Here is a 17,197-nt window from a genome sequence, read left to right as displayed (position 1 = left end):
CATCAGAGGTTCTGTCTCCATTACAGTTCAGCTACTATGGTAATTTTTCTTCCCTCAAAAAGTGATGTGATAGGATTTGATTGTTTATAACTGACTACATTTAGAACACTCAGTTTTTCAGTGGAGCAATGCTTAAATAATGTCTTACGTGTCTTTTAGCTACATTTTTTAAAAGCCGTAGCAGGGCTTTCTAATTTAATGAGCAATGATAAAAAAAACCCACTTGTTTGTTTTGATCCTCTCAGGAAGGGAGAACTAAATGAGTTTCAAAGATCAGTTCTGTGTACTCAGACTTCTGTTGTTTTCATTTGAACTGATAGTGTTGATGTCCATTTAAAAGTATCACCAAGATCTTAATAAAAAAAGTTCTTGGGCCTGTTAGCTTTTTCACATCAGCTGGAGCTAAATTGTATCACATAGGTGCTTTTATGCCTTGAGGTTATAATTAAGGGTGTTCTTCTTTATGCGGAATGTTAGGTCTAGGTGGTACATTAGAGATGTTTAGACTTATTTAGAAATCCTTTTTGTAAACCTGATATTCTACCTAATTTCTTTGCACTTTTATTTTTACTGCATTGTTTGATGCAAGAAACTTTCTCCCTAAAAGGGTTGAGCTGGGAAAGTTGTTCTGGCAGGAAGCATGGGTGTTAAAAATCAGGGTGCAGAAAGGTTAGGTGTTCGGTGTCTGAATTTGTTGTTAATAGAACTTTCCTGTTCAGTACTGGGAAGGAAATGCATTATTTTCTTTGAGGACACAGCTTCACGCTTTTCCTTTCCTCCTTCTTTCATTTTGTTTTTGGCGAAAGCCGAATGTTCTCACATCTGTATCATACTGCGCTAAGCCATCTCTGCATCGAAAGATGGAGTGCTGGTCCTTCTGAATTGATCAGCTCTGGCCTCATTAACACTGAGGCTTAAATTAAGATGTAGTATCTACTACGTAGCAGATTTTTTTAATATTTTTTTTAATTGCTTAGAGATTCACAGCATCATCTTGTACTTCGTTCATAGGTTTAAACTTTTCTTCACAGCCGTTAGGTCTAAACATGTCTTTCAAAGTAAGCACCTTACATTACATTTTCTGGAAGTAGGAAAGCCCTGTCTCCCTTAGAGCTGTGAGTCTGTATCAGCATCCTAAATTCGATGTAAGGCAAATAGGCATGAAATGAAGGAAAAATACAGCTGTGGGAACATAGAATAGTACCTTTGATGCATTTTGAAGCATTTACATTAAAAACCCAAGGTAGCTAGACTTAACGCTTACTCTGTTATGTATTAGTATTATCATAAAAATAGCTTTATGGGATATATATGCCATTGAGAAAAATTATCTGAGAAAAGGCTTCTAGAATCACTGCCAGAGCTAAGATGAAAATTCAGATCTTTCTGGCTTTAGGCTAACAGAGCACACTGCTTCCTAAAAGGAATTAATTTCATTTGCTCTACTTTTATCTTTACAAATAGATACTTCAGCCAAAAATATTCCCTGTTGCTCAAGTTCCGTATAAACAAGACATCAGCTGATTACATGTATCTTAAATGCTGTGTTATTTAAGCTTTGGCAGCCTGGATCTTCATAAGGTGGCTGATGCGCTTACAGCTGTTGACATCACGTGCATGCTCTTGTAGCAGCTCCATCAGTGTTGGATCAATAGGGTAAAGAATTACTGAAACCAACCTAACCAGAATGAAAATCTGCCCAATGAAATAGGACACTTGCTTCCTGGTTTCTTCGCGGTTTTCAGTATTGTTTTATAGTTCTCTGGGAATTTGGAGGACAGGTTTGTGGGATTCACTAGGCTTTAAAATCCATTTAATTCTCACTAAATACTAATATGTCATGTGAGTATAAATAAATACATACATAAGCAACTTGCCTACATGTAACAGATAGAAATATGATCAGGTTGAAGGATAAATGTTTCAAGGACCATGTTTAATAAAATTTGGGCCTACTGTGAACTCCCATAATTAGTTTTTCCATTAGAAATTAAAAAAATAATTAAACTTTGAAAGATTTGCTTGCACTAGAGGGAAGAGAGAGATAATTTAAAGCTTCTCTTTTGCCTCATCTTTTTTTCATTCCTTCTCATGGTTTTGAAGGAGTCCATTAATTAATACTAGAAATAGATGAGTGAAAAAAAATAAATTTGAAGAAGTACATGATGAAGTACAGAAAAAGAAGAAATTCAGACTTAAAGAAGGGCACCTGACTATGCAGTTTATGTTGTTACAAGGGAAGGTTACTCTGACAACAGTAACTTTTGAGATTTCAAGAGATTCTGTGAAACAGTTTGTCTCCTAATGGCTAAGCAATCTGTTCAGAAAAGTTGGCTTGAAAATGCAGACGTATGAAATGTTTTTGAACTGTGTAAACCTCAAATGAAATTATTATTTGAGCTTAGCTAGGGTTTTGTAATTCAGACACGCAACATTGTCCTTCAGCAAAAGAAGATAAATTATTTAGCATTTTTTCATCAGAAAAAGCCTCTGAGTACTTTTTTTTTTTTAATTTTTTTTATTTTTTTTAATGAAGTAATAATTGGTAGAAGTAAATTGTTCCATTTGTTTGGTGCTGGTGTACATGATGGGTAATTATTTGATTAAATTATTGTGCCTGTGCCCCACCCCACCCTCTTTGGCAGTATCTGTAGCATTTTCTCAATCATCTCGTGCTTCTCAGCACAGAAGCAGCTGGTGTTATCATCATTATTCTTTTTCATTTTTTTTAATTTCCTTAGACAAGTATGAATCGTTATGGCATAAAAAGGCAGATTAGAGAGAGATTCATGGCAGCATTTTATATCCTCTGTAGCTGAATCATTACTTGTGTGACAGCTCAGCCGGAGTCTTTTCTGTGGATAGCAAAGGTCATATAACTGAGTTGAGTGCCTTTTAGAAGACTAGTGGCCAGCATGTTCTCACCCACATACAGAAATGGCATATGCTATTAGGCATCTGTCCTTAAAATCTAAAATTGGTAGAATTTTAATAACACAATCTGTACTTGTCATAAAAGTGAAATTGGTGGAGCTACGAGTTTGTCAGTCCAGAAAGTAATCTGTTGACAGGCAAGTGCTGTTGGATGGTGAGGCTGGCCTAGTAACAGGAGAGAGATGAAATCATCATGAGTGGCCATACCTGTTACATGCTCTAAACCTGAAGATTTCTGCTAATATACAAGCATTTATAGGAATACGTCTTACTATATTTTTTTACAGAATATTAGATGATCTCAACTATTTTTTCTTTCTGACTTTTTTCCCCCCCTTTTCTTTTTTTCTTTAAAATGTAGGAATATTCTGAGGACAGCAATTCTGAACCAAATGTGGATCTGGAAAATCAATACTACAATTCCAAAGCTTTGAAGGAAGATGATCCCAAAGCGGCATTAAGCAGTTTTCAGAAGGTTTTCTCTCTTTATATTCTCTCTCTTATATTAATTCACATTTTTAAATATTTGCTTATCATTTGGGTTATTTTCTGGAATTTTAAAAGTAATGTTTATATTTTAACTTACTATGTGCTAAGTTTATCACTGGACAACTTAGTCACCTGGCTGACTGTCTTTCAGGATCATTCTTAGGGAGCATAAATATGACATGGAATAGTCCTATTTTATCGCAGAACTGAGTTTTTAATCTTCAAGGTTTGCTAGGTTAATTAAACGGTCCTAAGTGTGTTTTCATGTGTCAACTGTAGAAGACAGATCCTTTTGGTTTTTAAAACGAAATGGTGTTTCCCCCAGTGTCTTATGTATTATATTTAGTTTGCTATGTAATTCCAAAGCTTTAAATGTATGAATACCAAGTGACACAGAGTTTCTTTCCTTCATGTAATTTTTAAGTTTTTAATGTTTGCACACTGTCACCAGAAAGCAATATGTTACATGTAACTTCTTAAAGAAAAAATAGATTTTTTGCATCTCTTGGTTTATTTATAGTGTATAACAGTATTATATACATGACTTTAAAAAAAAAAAACTTGCTAAAATTTTTACTTACAATACATTCCCTTAATTATGTTACTTTAAAGCCTGGATGCCTTTCTGATATATGAAGAAAATACAGAAATCCAGAAGTGTAAATTTTTGATTAATTTAGGCAAGGGGGTGGATTGAGTCAGTTTTGCAGGCGGTGTTACAACTTTCTTGTGTATGTGCATTTATGGAGTGGCATTAAAGTTTAATGTTTGCTGTTAGATTTTTTTTTGTTGTTGTTGCCTATAAATAACAGTTGACTCTCCCTATATCAGCCAACTTGTGAAAACTAATAAGGTACATACCTCTCACTAACTCTCTCAGTAGTATCAGGGAAGAGTAAAATTGAAAAGCAGGGCAGAGTGAAACATTACTTTGAAAGGAGCAAAGTGGGGGGAAAGGCATGTGTGTGATACGTACATTTTAAACAAGCTGCAAATCAATCTAGGTTTGAATAAAGCTTTTATAAATGCTGTTTTAAAATTCTTCTATTTCAGGTTTTGGAGCTCGAAGGTGAAAAAGGCGAATGGGGATTCAAAGCTCTGAAACAGATGATTAAAATAAACTTTAAATTGGTAGGAATTACAGTTATCACTTGAGAGTAAATGGCATAAATATGTATTTGATGCAGAGATCTTAAACTGTTTCTGTAATTTATGGCTATGACAACTAAATCTGCTAAAACCTGTCTTTTGCATCCGTTAATGGCTACTACAGACATGTAGTGCTTAAACCATGACAGAAGGCAAAATGGATGCAAAATAGCTGCTGTAGTTCTTGCTCTCCTGAGGTATCATACCATTTAGACCGGTAGTGTTTCTATATATGTGTACTTCACCAGAACGAATCAGTGAAAAATTTATATGCTACATATGCAACCATTCCAAATAGTTGTATAGCCACTTCTGCATTCTTTATTCAGATAAATGTCTATTCCATGCAGTCTTCCTGAAGTTACTCGTCATTCTGCTGCTTATGAATAAAGCGGTGATGTAAAAGCTCCTAATAGCAACCACTGCTGCATAGTCTTTTCTGTTATGCTTTCTTTTTTGTATGTTTATTTGCAAGATATAACTCAGTTTTTAATCATTAAAACAAAAACTCTGAAATAATTCTGTTTTCCTTTCAGACTAACTTTCCTGAAATGATGAACAGATATAAACAGCTATTGACCTACATACGGAGTGCAGTTACAAGGAATTACTCTGAAAAATCCATCAATTCTATTCTTGATTATATCTCTACTTCCAAGCAGGTTAGATCATCAGTTCTTTCGTCTTCATGGTTTTCCATTTTGTGTTTTTAACTATGGACTTTTTTGTGTATGGTAGTCTGTTGGTTTGGGGTTTTTTGATCCTAACAGAAAACATTTGCAGTATTAATTTGGTGTCATGTGTTAAAATAGATTTCCCACATTTAATGGATTCTGTCAACACAAATAACTTTTTCATAAATTTGGGTACTTTTTGCAATATTTATCTGGTATTTTTATGCTAATAAGTAAAGTAAATGCTAGTGGTTTCTTGCGGGATTTTTGTTTTGTTTTTTAGCAATGTAGCTACACGCTGTGTAAGTGCCTTCTCGAATATATTTGTAATTAAACAATACCTTTTTGGGGTTTGGTTTGGTTTTTTTTTTTTTTTTGTTTATTTGGGGGTGGGGGTGTTTTGGGACATTTTTTGTTTGGTTTTTTGTAGTTTGTTTTGTTTTTTTTTTTTTTTTACTTTGAGGGCAGAAGGGAACCTTAGAAGAACTTTGCCATGAAGTATTAGTGTTAAATACTGCCTGCCTTTGAGTGTACTGTGCAAGATAGGTACATGTTCGTAGATACACAGCCCAGCCCTTTTGTGGCATTTTAGAATCCTTACAGAGAGTATAAACCTCCCCTGACTGACTACCTGGAAGTAGCACCTGCATATGGAGGATCACTGGTCTTTAGTGATGACTCCTCTGTCATTATCGCATTCCTTCCTGTCCTGCCGTTCTTAGGAAATGAAAGTTTAATAGTTGAATGATAGTTTACTTTTAAGGTCTAGAGGATTGTCTTAGGCTATACCTTGTTGGCAGAGGTCAGTGTATTTGGTCTAAAAGCAGTTGGAGCCAGACTTGGAGGGACAATCTGGAAATCTGAACCTGATGTGTAGCCACAGATCTCTTATCCCCCAAAGAACAATGGCCTCAAACAATACTAATGAATTCTCTGTAGAACCTTTGTTAAAGGTCACACTCAGTACCTTGATTTCTATTTTGGGGTTTTTATGCAAAGAAATGGTTGATGTGCTCAAAAGCTTTCTTTGATGCAGCATTGGTAGTATAGAAAGGAGAAGGCATTTTTTCCTTTGACCATTTCTTGCTCTTTGTAAATCGTATTTTCTTTTTGATATGTAAATTATTTTTGTTTTTCTCCTTTTAAGTAGGAGCGATGCTGCCAGTGTTTGTCTTCTGTTACACAACATACGAATGTTATTGCTTGGTTATATAAGATGGGCTTGTATAAGGTGGCTTTCATTTTCACTAGCATGATGGATGGTTGCAAGTCTTAAAATGTGAATACTTTTTAATTATAGCTATTTCATATAAGAAGAGCAAGTGTACTTAGTTTTGTTACTTTAGAAGCTCTTTACAGTTTAAAAGCAGGCATTCAGTAAGATGCAGATACCTTATTTTGAAGTTCAAGCATGCACTTTTAGTTTGTTCAGATTGACTTTATTAACAGGTACAAATTTGCTGTTTACAATTATAGAATTCTGATTTTTTATGTCAGATGGATTTGCTTCAGGAATTCTATGAAACAACACTTGAAGCTCTGAAAGATGCTAAGAATGATAGATTGTGGTTTAAGACAAACACAAAGGTAAAATATATAACTTACTCTTCTTTGCTTTTGTTTGTGACACCTTCAGCTAACTCTTATTTATAAATGATAATTGTGAAATCTTAATAGACCTTAGTACTTCACCTTTTTCCCTTTTTTATTTTTTTTTTCCCCCACAGCTTGGCAAATTATATTTAGAACGAGAAGAATATGGAAAGTTACAAAAGATTTTGCGTCAGCTGCATCAGTCATGCCAGGTACACTTATATTCCAAATCACTGTAGCTTAGTAAAGGGCATTGTTGTTTGTGGGGGTTTTTTATTTGTTTTGTTTGTTGGGGTTTTTTGTATCTGTTGTTGGCCTTTGAGGCATGTTGCTGAGCCTTCGTAGGGAGGGAAGAAATAATGTGCTTGCTTTAATTTATCTGATAAGGAACAAAAAAGGATGTGTGTTATTCCTTGCTTAAAGATGATTAAAAAAATATTCACAATTGCTGATTAAGTTTCCTTTTAGTCAGCTGCAGGATGAGAAGGACATATGAATAATCTGTGAATAATCTGTAATGCATAGACATTTATTTAAAAATATACTGCAGATTCCAAGTGAGCTTTACTAACAACTGAAAGTACAGTTGTCCCTTTCGCATTTGGAAAGGGGGGGTGGAAATTTGCCACGCTGCCTGCTGTGCCTGGCTGTGTCCCCTTTTCTTCTTCCAGTATGAAAACTGAGTTACAAATATCTGGGAAATGGTTCTGTTATAGGCAGCAGGAGAGTCATGTGTATTTATATATATGTATGTATGTCAGTCATTGCATTTATATGCTGAGAGTGTGGGTTAAGGAAAGTGGAAAAGAATAATGGGCGAAGTTCTGAGGAAAACATTTAACTAAATAAAAATAATGACTTTTTTAATAAAAGCCTTCAAAATTTGGCCTGTGATAAGTTCTTTGTGCATTATGCTTTGTGTTAACAGCTATATAAAAAATTTTAAGCTTTAGGAATGTCCTTATCTCTGACAGGAAATTACTGAGAGTGTTTGGTGCTAGTATAAAACTGAAATCACTGTTCTCTTAAAATTTCACAGTATTTATTACTTAATCTATCCTAGACTGATGATGGGGAAGATGATCTAAAAAAAGGTACTCAACTATTGGAAATCTATGCTTTGGAAATTCAAATGTATACAGCACAGAAAAATAACAAAAAACTTAAAGCACTATATGAACAGTCTTTGCACATCAAGTCAGCCATTCCTCATCCACTGATCATGGGAGTTATCAGAGGCAAGTTAATCTTGAATTTTTCATTTAACTTCTGTTGCATAGATGAGTTTTATGAAAATTGGATAATTAATGTTTCTTCCAGTTCCAACTGTAAAGACAGGATGCTGTAGATTGAGAGGCAGACAAACTACAAATGCAGCGGCTACAGACTCATCATTCAATGTTTGCCTCCTGTGGGACTTCAGCTCTGCTGTTCTTGATGCCCAAGTACCAGATGTGCTAGTTAGAAGGGCAGGACAGTGGCTACATGCAGTGTAGGAGAGAAGCAATAGAAGAACAAGAGGAAGACTCAAGCTTAAGTGTTTGACACTGTGGTAGGCAATAAAGGATACATGCAAAGGCATTTGCAAAGCATAAAAACAAAGGCTAGAAGGGACTCCCATTTCAGCAGTCCCCTTTTGTAAATTTGTGCTTGGTGTCTCACCTCAGTTAAATTCATCAGAAACTGAAGGGCTTTAAGATGTTCTTGAAGTTATTATTTATTATCTGTAATGGTGAACTATAGTGGAAACATGCCGTTTGACTTGGAAAAAAACTCCCCAGAATAATGTTGTGCCTTTCCCCTTCGCCTGGTGCAGGTACTTGCACAGAGAATTGGGCAACAGTGGGTACTTCAGAAATAAAAGGAGACAGAATATTTCTCATTTTTAATGTGTGGTTTTGCTCAACAGATAGGAAAAGTTCCAGAAATACAGGAAGTCTGTTACCTTTGAAATGGAGATAAATTCCATTTCAGTTTTTGTAGTATTTTAACATAAGGTTAAACTAATTATTGGCTGTAAGGATTAGTGTTCTTTTAGATTTATGGTGTGGGCTGGGTTTTGTTTTTTCTTCTTTGGAATGGCTTTATTCAAATGGCAATGCTGTATGTGAAGGCCCTAATGCTTTTTCTTTTTCCCTAGCAATTTCAGAGAATGAAAAGACTCCTGAAAATATTTCAGTAATCTATTTAGAAATAGCGTGGAACTTCTGAGTACAATTATTGTAGTCAGCAGCAAGCACGCAGTGTTCCTATTCATCTGTTTTTTCTTTTCAGAATGTGGAGGCAAAATGCACTTAAGAGAAGGGGAGTTTGAAAAGGCACACACTGATTTTTTTGAAGCGTTCAAGAATTATGATGAATCAGGGAGCCCCAGAAGAACCACTTGCTTAAAATACTTGGTCCTAGCAAACATGCTCATGAAATCTGGAATAAATCCATTTGACTCTCAGGAGGTATTTTTTAAATTTTTCATCTCTCCCCCTCCCCCAGTGGACAGGGAAATTATCCAAAAGATGAAAAATATTGAAAATGTAGTCATGCCTGTTGTGCTTTCTGTTCTCTTTAGGCTAAACCATACAAAAATGATCCAGAAATTCTAGCAATGACAAATTTAGTAAGGTAAGATCTTAATTTTTCTGGAGAAGACAACGAAAATAAGAAGATGTAGTGTCCAAACCAGAAATGGAGTATTTTTAGAGATGTTTTTTTCCTGCACAGCTAACGCAGTTATTTCATAAATATTGGGCAAATATTTGTACACTGTTTGTTTTTCTTAAGAAACTTACTTACTGTGACATACCACTGAATATATACCATATCAGGTAGGGACACAGATACATGCTGTTATCTTCTACTATGCTGCATTTCTTATGCAGTGGCAAAAACCTCCTTTATCCCTTAAAAAAAGTTGTTCCACCTTGTACTGCAACTGGTCTTTACGTTTGGCTGATATATATGAGAAATTGAGATAAGATTGACCTCTCATACCAAAGACAACAGACTTAACTGGATGCATGGGCATGATTACTGAAGGAGTTTCATAATTTAGGAATATGAAACTGAACTGTCAAGTCATCTCCTCTGTCCTTCAAACATATGTGAAATTCAAGAGAAGGCTTCATTACCTCTTAGCTGCAACAGTGATGTGAGAACTTTTAGTATATTAAGACCACCAGGTAAAAAAAATTGAACTAAGGTAGTTTTAGCATACTGTGCTTTGAAGCTAACCAGTTCCGTCCAGTCATCCTGCCTTTGCTTTATCAGCAAAACCAATGAACAAGTGAAAACAATACGTAGGAAAACTTTTCCCACCTTTTCATTACATAAGAAGTAATGCCTGCTCACGCTTTAAGATACACAGTTGATCTCATGTTGGAACAACCTTTACTCTTATACTGCTACGGTGCTGTACCACTGTATGCATGTAAAATTGTTTCTGAAAGTGAGGCTGTTCATCCATTATTGACACAATGACGAATAAATTGTCTGGCTGTTTATTAAGGGACTATTTCCTATAATTGCACTTTAGACATGTCTTTTCTACTTCACTCTCATAGTTTCATGTGAATTTGAGGCAGAAGGAACTCCAGATGGCCTTACCCAATCTGATTTTCTTCAAATTCCTAATTTATATCTTTTATCTTGACATTTGAGTGTGACGTCTTTAAAATTAATAATGCAATTAAAGCAGTGTAGATAAGAAATCTGCAGAAGATAAAATGAATTCCAAAGATTACAATTATGTTTTTAATTCTTACTGTATTCTACTTTGACAACTTGAATGTTTTACATATGTTAAAAAGAGACTTCAGGAATAAATGATAAAATGTACTTCACTGAATTTCCTTTAAATTATGAAGTAAAATTTACTGGTTTCATGTGATACAGTCCATTCCACTCATATAAATAACTCTTCATAAACTCATCAAGTTCCACCTTAAATTTAACAGGTCTTTTTCTTGCCCATTTTACTGATATTAAAGGATGACTTTTTTTAACCAGCTTAAAAACAATTAAAAAATATACAGAGACTATGAAAGAAAAATAATGTTTGTTTGTCTGTTTGTTCTTTTAACATTAAACAGAAGTTGAAAGCGTGTATTGGACACTATGTCTTCCAGGTTAAATATCAATAGCCTGTAGCTTAGTATAACTAAATTATTGTGTAAGTTTAATTAGTTAGTAGGTAGTCCCTATTACAGATGATTGTTCCTGTGAGCAAAGATGATGGATTTGAATTGTAAAACCATTCTATTTGAAGAAAAAGGTCTTGTTTCAGTGGTTACAGCTTTTACGTTAATGCTCTTAACTAATGCTGTGGTGCCACTGATGAACAATAGCTGCCTGAACTCACCTCCTCAGAGGTGTCAACCTCACTGCTCTCGGATAACAAGAATGACTAGTTAAATGATATATAAACTAAAAATTAGCTATAAATAAAAATCTAGAAAGTAATATTATGCCAGAATTACTGATGGTTAATCCTAGCAGTCAGGACTTCTTCCATCCTCTCATATTTTTAGGAATCAGCTTAAGGTGGACATTCTAGAAACAGCAACTGCCCTCTAGACTCTTTTTTAGCTCATATTTACTCCATAAAGTATGGCTTCATGAAGCCAAAATTCAAGTAGTGATACTTTTCAATGAAAATTGGCTATTTTTAGGGTCTAGGCTTATTTAAAGAATACCTTCTTAAAGTACAGAAACTAGTGTGCACTTGTGGAATACCTGAATGCTCATACTGAATTTTTGTAAATGCTGCTCAAATGGAAATAGGAGAAAGGGCATTTCTGTCGCATCTCATGTTGAAATAGTTTTTCCTTATAAAGATTCTGCATATAATTATTTGCCACCAACACTTACTACAGAGGTTTTTTTAGAAGCATAGAACACACTCTTAGGAGTATATTTATCTTTTAAAAACTAATAATTCAGTCTCTTGGCTTTGGTGCAGTGCCTATCAGAATAACGACATCACGGAATTTGAGAAGATTCTGAAAACAAATCACAGCAACATCATGGACGATCCCTTCATAAGGGAGCACATCGAAGGTATTTTTGCAGGCTCTTTTAGTCCTTTTTGTTTTCACTACTTGGTAGAATAAGAATTCTTTGTAATTACTTGTGGATGGTTCTTTTACTGTTTCCAAGTTCTTTAGAAGTTGATCAAGGCTGACATGCATTCAGGCATGCAGAATGACCATGAAGTATTGCAGGAATGAATGGGAAAGTTCTAGTAAGAGTGGATATTCTAAGATAGTATCTATGGTGCTGTTACGCACTGAATATTTTGAGTGGTGGTTTTTTTTTCCCATTGGAATGATTGAAGAAGAGCAAGCCTTACTTGTAAAGGTGGTTTGTGCCAGTCTCAACAATTACATGTTTGATAGTTCATAAGGTTAATTTTCTGCTTCAGATTAAAGACAAAATATGTGGACAGTGTAATGAAGGTTGTATTAATGAATGTGTAGTGATAAAATAGGTAACAAGACACATAATTCTAATGTAGAAAACAATGTTTGGATTTCTAGTACCTCTAGTTGAAAAAAACAGGGGAACACACTAGCAAATGCTCTTCCGTTCCATTAACATGACAAAATACAGTTACCCCTGCATTTATCATGTATCTGGTAATTCAAAAGTCTCTTCACTTGAATATAGCATCCAGTTTCTCAGATAACTACTGTTTTCATCAAGAGTAGGGCTTACTGTGGCATAGCAAGGTCATTTAGCTGGATATATACATGAAAGAAAACAGCAGAGACCTGGTTTTCTTACATTTCTTGTTTGTAAAAGAGAACATGGCAAACAGCAGGGGAAACTAAATATAACTTCTCTACTGCTGCTACGTGTCGACTACTGGTAAGCTTCAAAGTCTTGCAGGGAGATTCTGTAAGATTAGAGAGATGGATGCTTATGGAAGAAAGTATAACAACTGGAAAGCAAGAGATGGAGGATAGTTAAACGATTGGAGAGAAGTTGAGTTTCACCACTCATGCTAGTGATCTCATTGTTCTCACTCTGTTGTGATACAGAATGTACATTCATGGTTATAATGTTTACATACCTTGCTTCATTGTTTTAATCTCCTTAGTTTTGTTGAGATACATAATCTGGACTTCAGTATTATTTTTCATTATATAAACAGTGCTTGTGTAACCAGTTAGGTAAAAATGGATCTAGCTCTTTTTCTGTTAATTTACAATTGCAATTTATGCTTTCATTTTATCCAACTTTAACAATGTAAAAATTTCTAAAACAATGGCTGCACTATCTTATCAAAGTAAAATGAGGCACTTTATGCAGACTCTCTTTTATGCTTCAGTTCCTCATCATAATTATACCATTAGGCCCTGATCTTTTAACTTAAAATCTGACTTTTCTCCATGAAGTTATGTGCATGCAGACTTAAGTTTCAGAGCCTTAAGAGTACTTCTTTTCACTTTTGGACAAGACAAGCTTTCTAGCCATCAGTTAGAGGGGCAGATATATCGTGCGATAATCTGTATGATTTATCCAGTTTGAATAATGTAAATTTTTCCTAGGGAACATGTTGCTCTGTGTTTAAACATTTTCAGCTTTATCTGTTCATCTTCATAGTTACATGTTGCTTGGAATCCTGGAAAAAGAGAGTCCCTTTATTTTGCTATTTTTCCCCTCCTCAATGAATTACTACCTTAAAAGATCATGGTATTTAGGGTATCTTTGTATATAGAGCTGTATTGCATCTTTATTTCAGTACTGTTGTTTTTACAGTATTTATTTTCTCTTACAGAGCTTTTACGAAACATCAGAACACAAGTGCTTATAAAATTAATTAAGCCTTACACAAGAATACATATTCCTTTTATTTCTAAGGTATGTGTCAGTGGAGCCTTGCATTGCTTAAGTAAATGATTAATTGTGAATAGAAGCTCTTAAATAAATATAGTGCTTCCAGAAATAGAACATCTAAAATATAAACCATGAAGTAGTACTGAGGCACTGCTGGCAGCTTTGCAGTGCTAAAATGTAAATTACCAGTGTTGTCCCAATGTTTTTTATAATATGTACTATGATATATTTCTAAAATACTCAATTACCATGTTCTACTTGGTACAGAAAAGCACTTTTTCAAAGAGAACTATAAAAAGCGAAATTTGTATAACTCAAAATGTAATTATGAATGCAAATTTTGTGAACATAAAAATCCAAATTTTAATTCCTTTTGTTCAAAAGATATCTTCAGATGTCTGTGTTGTGTGAATTACAGAACTGTGGTAATAGAACAAACCAACTATTATACTAGAATCACTGATTTCATTCCCTAATCTCGAAAGAACAAAATCAAAACCCAGTGACAATAGATGACTATTTCCATCTCCTGTGAGTCCGTGATTTTTCTTGCAAAAATTCACAGCATTCCAAAATATGTCATGAAGTATTAGAGATGCCTGGGTTTTATGCTAAAATTCTCTTTAGAACTCTCTATGCCTTTTTTTAAGATAACCTGAGATTTGTAGAATTTGCCTGAGCTTGAAGATGCCTTAGCCCTTTAAACGGTTTTGAGTGCAGACCCATTATTTTCTGACAGTTATTTCTTATTTTGTTTCCTGGGTTTTGGTGGATGGATTTTGGTTTTGAGGTTTGTATTTTTTGTGTGTGTGTGGTTTGGAGGGAAGGTGGTGTGGTGGTGGTTTTTTGTTTCTTTGTTTTCAGGAAGTCAGTGAAGGAACTCATTTCTGGAGCTTCCAAGAGTTTTGCTTTAGCCTCTTCAGCCTTTTCTGAGAGGTTACTGATCTCTTCTTGATCATTGGTCATGTATACTTCGAGTGGAGTTCCTTTGCTTAATAGTTCATTACTTAATTGACTCTTTTGAACACAAAGAAACAGAAATGAAATCAAATTCTGTATATGAAAATAATGATTGGAAGGATTTAATGTTGCAAAACAGAGTAGAAGCATAATGAGTTTTCTTTTTCTTTCAGGAGTTAAACATAGATGTAGCTGATGTGGAAAGCTTGCTTGTGCAGTGCATATTGGATAAGTATGTATTTTATTGTTGATTGCTGATATTTGGTTACTTTAAAATAATCAAAGTATATATGAAGCAACAAAACTGTGGTTTTGTGCATTGTGACAATAGCGGTTGATTCTAGAACCAGAAGGTAACGATGCTGACTTTGGATTTGCTTTGCTTAGAAGCAGTAAAGCATATTTGTAAGACATGAGCCGAGAAAATTAAATGGAGAGATTGAGTGGCATGTTCTTACTTTTAATTTTGATTTACGTGATCATTTACGTGAATTATCATGAAATTATGAAAAATACTATTCTTACTAATTGCTGCTTATACCCATGTATGGTTTTGAGTATGTTTTCAGGTTGACAGATTACTTTAGTAGTCTGCTCTCCTTGACTTTTACAAATTGTAATTAAGTTTTTAAATCTTTTTTTTGGAGTATAACTTGTTATAACTATAGGAAAATATAATCCATACATGGGTTTGATTTTCTTGTTACGTAAATCTCCATTTTCCACAATTCCTTGACTTTCAAGGGCTGTTTACCTCGTATTGCTTCAGACTTTTATGTGGGTCATAGCTTGGCAGATGAATTTTGAAATGGACTTTGTGTCTCTCTTGCATAAGACAACCTCTTATTTATTGTTACCTCCTATTTCCATGTGCACTAGAGATTTATTTATTTATTTACTTACTTACTTCCAGCACTATACATGGCCGAATTGATCAAGTCAACCAGCTCCTAGAACTGGATCATCAGAAGAGAGGTGGTGCACGGTATACTGCATTAGATAAATGGACCAACCAACTAAATTCTCTCAACCAGGCTGTAGTCAGCAAGCTGGCCTAACAGAAAACAAGCTTTTACAAACGTACTTAAGGCAACAGTGCAGTGATGTAAACCTTAAAAGAACTGGGAATGGCAAAACTACTGTCGGTTGGTGTGCCCTGAAATTATTGGAGTTATGGCAGAAGTGCTTTTTTGATCAGCTGGTTTGTGTTTTGCTGCTGCATTTATCCCAAGAAAAAAACAGCTTTAATCTCCAGAAGAAAACCAAAATGCCACGGGATTTATGCTGTATTGACATCTTGCCCTAAACACACAACATCGTAGTAATTTGTCAAAGGGGCAATTAATGACCAGAGAGAAGATTTTTGTCATGATTTTAAATACACTGACACGTTACCGTTGGTTAATTTTAAACATGTTTTACCTACAGAAATTCTCTCACAGAAATAACCTGCAATAACTTGAAATGCATACCCTTTGGAACACTTCCTTTTCTCATGTATAAATTGAAATGTTTGCTGCATTTTGCAAAATGTCAATTCTCCAAAAATGTGTCCGTATATTTCTGTACCTGCAGTGTAGTAAAGGTTTAGAAGAAACCCCATAATTATAGTGGCATACTGTCACTTAGGTTTCAAGCAGCAAAATAAACAGTGCAGTTCAGAAATTGTACAGTTTGTTTCTTGATGTGCTTTCACTGTACGTCTTACTTTTGTTATTTTTAAAAGAAAATAGGTATTACTTCATCTTCACCCCACTTATGAAGGACAATAGGGAGATTTTTAAGCCTAAACGTTGGTATGTGTGCTGTTGATTGTTATTTTTACTCCACTCCCCTTCTCTCCTGGAAATAGTTAAACATAAATACTAAAGAGTCTAAAAAGATGGCAGGTATCTTGCAAGACACCCAACTATTATCAGTCCTGTCTAGTTGATGTTGGTGGATATTTGGTGTTTCTCAGGAATGTGCTTGGTATTTATTTCGGTACTTCAAGAATACAGGTTTGCCAAGCAGTACCCTGGGAATAGAAATGCAGACCCTGATTGTTACCTCTCTTTTGCCCTAATCTGTGGTGGTTTGGACGAAATTCAGTGTATATAAAATGACACTGTATGCATAGTGTGAGGACAAATCTGTCTCAAATATTTGATTGTAACGTAGTCCCTTCAGAGCTGCTATTCAAGTCCTGAAGTCCTGTCACATAGTAGGCACAAGTCTTTCATGTCCTAAGATTTTTGGGATCATCAGATCCATTGTAAATATAGAGCTGCAGTGTTGACCCCAGCAACACTTTTCTTCCTGTAGCAGGTTGTCTGGAGCTGTCAGAAAAATTCTCTTGCAGGTCTCAGAAATGCAGAAGAAATTTTGTAGGGTCACTTCTTCCATAACTGCAACTACTGCATTTTAAAGCTGAGGGTATGGTGTAACAGTGCACAAAGTGGTGCCACACAGTCATTGTTATAGTAGAAGGAAGAAATGTGGATGCAGAGCAATTAATGCTACCCCAAAAATAATGAAAAAGCCTAATAAATGACACATGGCAATCACATACATGCAAGACAGCA

The 17,197-nt window shown here is 34.9% G+C and overlaps 1 protein-coding gene across 1 annotated transcript; it reads left to right on the top strand.

Annotated features, from left to right (window-relative positions):
• The first annotated feature begins 3,295 nt into the window (after window positions 1–3,295).
• Window positions 3,296–16,412, top strand: COPS2 (COP9 signalosome subunit 2). The gene is made up of 12 exons (XM_010023106.1): window positions 3,296–3,409; window positions 4,477–4,554; window positions 5,109–5,234; window positions 6,744–6,833; window positions 6,974–7,051; window positions 7,903–8,077; window positions 9,114–9,292; window positions 9,406–9,458; window positions 11,794–11,891; window positions 13,615–13,697; window positions 14,807–14,865; window positions 15,547–16,412. Exons 2-12 carry the CDS (start codon window positions 4,531–4,533, stop codon window positions 15,689–15,691), a joined length of 1,110 nt encoding a protein of 369 aa, XP_010021408.1. The 5' UTR covers window positions 3,296–3,409; window positions 4,477–4,530; the 3' UTR covers window positions 15,692–16,412.
• Window positions 16,413–17,197: the final 785 nt, after the last annotated feature.

Source organism: Nestor notabilis, unplaced genomic scaffold (assembly GCF_000696875.1).
Source record: "Nestor notabilis isolate BGI_N333 unplaced genomic scaffold, ASM69687v1 scaffold6751, whole genome shotgun sequence".
NCBI lineage: Eukaryota > Metazoa > Chordata > Aves > Psittaciformes > Psittacidae > Nestor > Nestor notabilis.
The sequence above is the reverse complement of the archived record's forward strand: the minus strand, read 5'-3'. Positions and strand labels throughout refer to the sequence as shown.

Coding starts and splice junctions, on each gene's coding strand:
- COPS2 (XM_010023106.1), top strand. CDS start 4,531: ATGATTAAAATAAACTTTAAATTG. Junction 6,834..6,973: donor GGTTTAAGACAAACACAAAG/GTAAAATATATA, acceptor TTTCCCCCACAG/CTTGGCAAATTATATTTAGA. Junction 13,698..14,806: donor ATATTCCTTTTATTTCTAAG/GTATGTGTCAGT, acceptor TTTTTCTTTCAG/GAGTTAAACATAGATGTAGC.